The sequence below is a fragment of the Elephantulus edwardii genome, unplaced genomic scaffold, assembly GCF_000299155.1.
Source record: "Elephantulus edwardii isolate Elephantulus edwardi_28Jun2011 unplaced genomic scaffold, EleEdw1.0 scaffold00002, whole genome shotgun sequence".
Classification (NCBI taxonomy): Eukaryota; Metazoa; Chordata; class Mammalia; order Macroscelidea; family Macroscelididae; genus Elephantulus; species Elephantulus edwardii.
In genome coordinates this window covers 15,431,858-15,434,233 of record NW_006399752.1, presented here as the reverse complement: position 1 = coordinate 15,434,233, position 2,376 = coordinate 15,431,858, and the positions used below count along the sequence as shown (strand labels likewise).

The following is a 2,376-nucleotide window of genomic DNA, read 5'->3' as shown; positions in this document are numbered from 1 at the left end:
AAGGACAGAGTAGAACTGCCCCCCAGGGTTCCCACCATTCCTCTGTCTTCACAGAAAGTGACACCTTTTTCTTTCACTGAGAAGCGAATGGACCTTTCCATTAGCAGCCAAGTTCTTTAATCACTGTGGCACTAGCACTCCTAAGCTGCATCTAAGAAATAAGGCTACAAAGACAATTTCATTCAAAACTTCAAACCATTTAAGAATGCAGAAAGACATGCTCACTCTGGTGGCACAGTCCGTAATGCTATGCACTGCTATCAGAAAGTCTCTAGCAGGTCAAATCCACCAGCTGTTCAATGGGAGAAAGATGGGCGGTCTCCTCTGGTTTAGATTTACAGTCTCAGTAACCCACGGAGAGAGTTTTGTTTGTTAAACTGAGATAAATGAGCGAAAGATGTGCTGTTGCTTCCCTGCTGCCACCATAGGCTTGCCCTGCCTGTTAGCTCCTCTTCTTTTCACCTCCACGGACCTCTGGTGGCTCAATGGTAAGGACTTGCACTGCTAAACCCAAAGGCACTGGGTTAAAATCCACTAGCCCTGTGAGAGAGAACTACGGGCAATCACCTCCCACGTGGTTTACTGTCTTTGAAAACTTGCTGGAGGGTCATCTAAGGGTTCTGACCCTGTAGTGCATAACAACACTTCCCACCCTCCAGGCCTAGCTGTGGCTATGTGTTACCCAGGAATCCAGTAGAGAAGGCTTACATGCAGTGGTATAAGGGTCCAGGGAAGTGCAGGAGTAGGCGTGTCTTTAAAACAGGTATTCAATCTTTGTCTTTTCCACTTTTTTGCTCTGCTCAATATAATCATCCTCTGGCTCTCAAGTCCTAATCTACCCTCAGCTGACCCTGTATGGAATTTTTGTGTGCTGTACTCAAGAGCAATGATGTGTCACTGGAGACTAAGGTGCATCTGGTATAGACCATGGTCTTTGCAATCACTTGTTATGTGTCAGAGAGCTGGACAATGACCAGGGATGATAGAAGGAGAATTGATGCTTTTGAGCTTTGGTGTTGGAGAAGAGTGTTGAGGGTGCCATGGACTGCTAAGAAAACAAACAGATTCATCCTAAAGAGGGTTAAACCGGGCTGCTCCTTGGAGGCAAGGATTCTGAGGGCTTCGTCTGACATACTTTGGTCGTGTTGTAAGGAGGGACCGGTCCTTGGAGAGAGACTTGAAGCTTAGGAGGGTGGAGGGCAGGCTCAGGAGGGGAAGGCCCTCTGGGAGATGGATTGATTCGGTGACTGGGGCAATCGGGATGAGTGTGTCGGAGACAGTGCGATTGGCACAGGACAGAGCAGAGTTTAGAAGCTGTTGTACATAGGGTCGCTACGAGTCACAAGCGACTCAACGGCACATAACAACAACAAACCTTATGACAGGATAGTGCCCATTTTTCTCCCTCGGACTCAGACAGAGTGGTGCCACCTTTGAGTGAGCCGTGCAGTTCTCTTTGGAAGGGGCCACTAGAGCTCCTTAGACTGTTGAATAATTGCCTAGAAATTCTTCTTTCTCGCCTGCCCTCCAAGAGCCCTTCTCCACCCTGATGGAATCAGATTGTGTCACTCCTGCTGAAGCCTTCTGTGATTACTCATTGCTTTGAGGGTCAAACTAAAATGCCCTTTGCAAAGCGTCTAAAACCCTGCATGTTTTCTGGTCCCTTCTCTTAGCCCCCACCTTCACCTATTTGTCCACCCTGCTCTAGTCTCCCTGGCTCGGCTCTTTGCTCCTTCAATTCCACCACACACCTGTCTGCTTTCCCGTCCTCCACCCCTAAGTCCGTGGCTAGATGGCTTTTTCTTAGAGAGGCCTTCCTTTGCTGACTGAGCCCGTTTTCTCGTTCACTAATTAGATCGTCCTGAAAATGCTCCACTCACACCCTTCCAGCCTGATTATTTCAAACGTCTGCAAAGACCACAAGGGCGTTGCACTGTTTGGCAGGTACATTGCTGAAACTTAGGAATGAATTAATGAATGAATGAAAGAACCAATAGGGAACTTGAACTGAGTCTTGTCACTATCATGAACCTATCATCAAAATATTTCGGGTTCTCCTGAAATAAGCCTGGTATGCCCACCTCTCCCAGGCTGGCCAAGCCTGGAAGGACAGCAAGCCTGCCTGGGCTCCCATTACCCTCAGGCTCTCAAGGGAGGACCCGGGGCGGGTCTCCCGGCCAGGTGTCTTCCCGGTTTCCAGGTTCACGGGCATTGCGAGGAGGAGGGAAAGGAGAGACCGAAGCCTACTGCACCCGGGTATCCTGCGGGGACCCGGGGCTGCTCCGGACGCGCCTTTGGCCTCGCTGCCGCCGCGGGAGAGCGGGACTTCCTCCTCTGGGGGCCTGCGCGCGGGCCGGCCGGGGCGGGGCGGGAGAC

At 50.6% G+C, this 2,376-nt stretch overlaps 1 protein-coding gene across 1 annotated transcript in view; it reads left to right on the top strand.

Annotated features, from left to right (window-relative positions):
• Window positions 1-397: 397 nt before the first annotated feature.
• The window catches only part of DCBLD1 (discoidin, CUB and LCCL domain containing 1), a 97,272-nt gene continuing 95,293 nt past the window's right edge, over window positions 398-2,376 (top strand). The window contains exons 1-3 of the mRNA XM_006879149.1: window positions 398-488; window positions 1,856-1,944; window positions 2,091-2,362. Of these exons, the coding sequence (XP_006879211.1) occupies window positions 398-488; window positions 1,856-1,944; window positions 2,091-2,362 (452 nt within the window). The remainder of the gene's footprint in view (window positions 489-1,855; window positions 1,945-2,090; window positions 2,363-2,376) is intronic.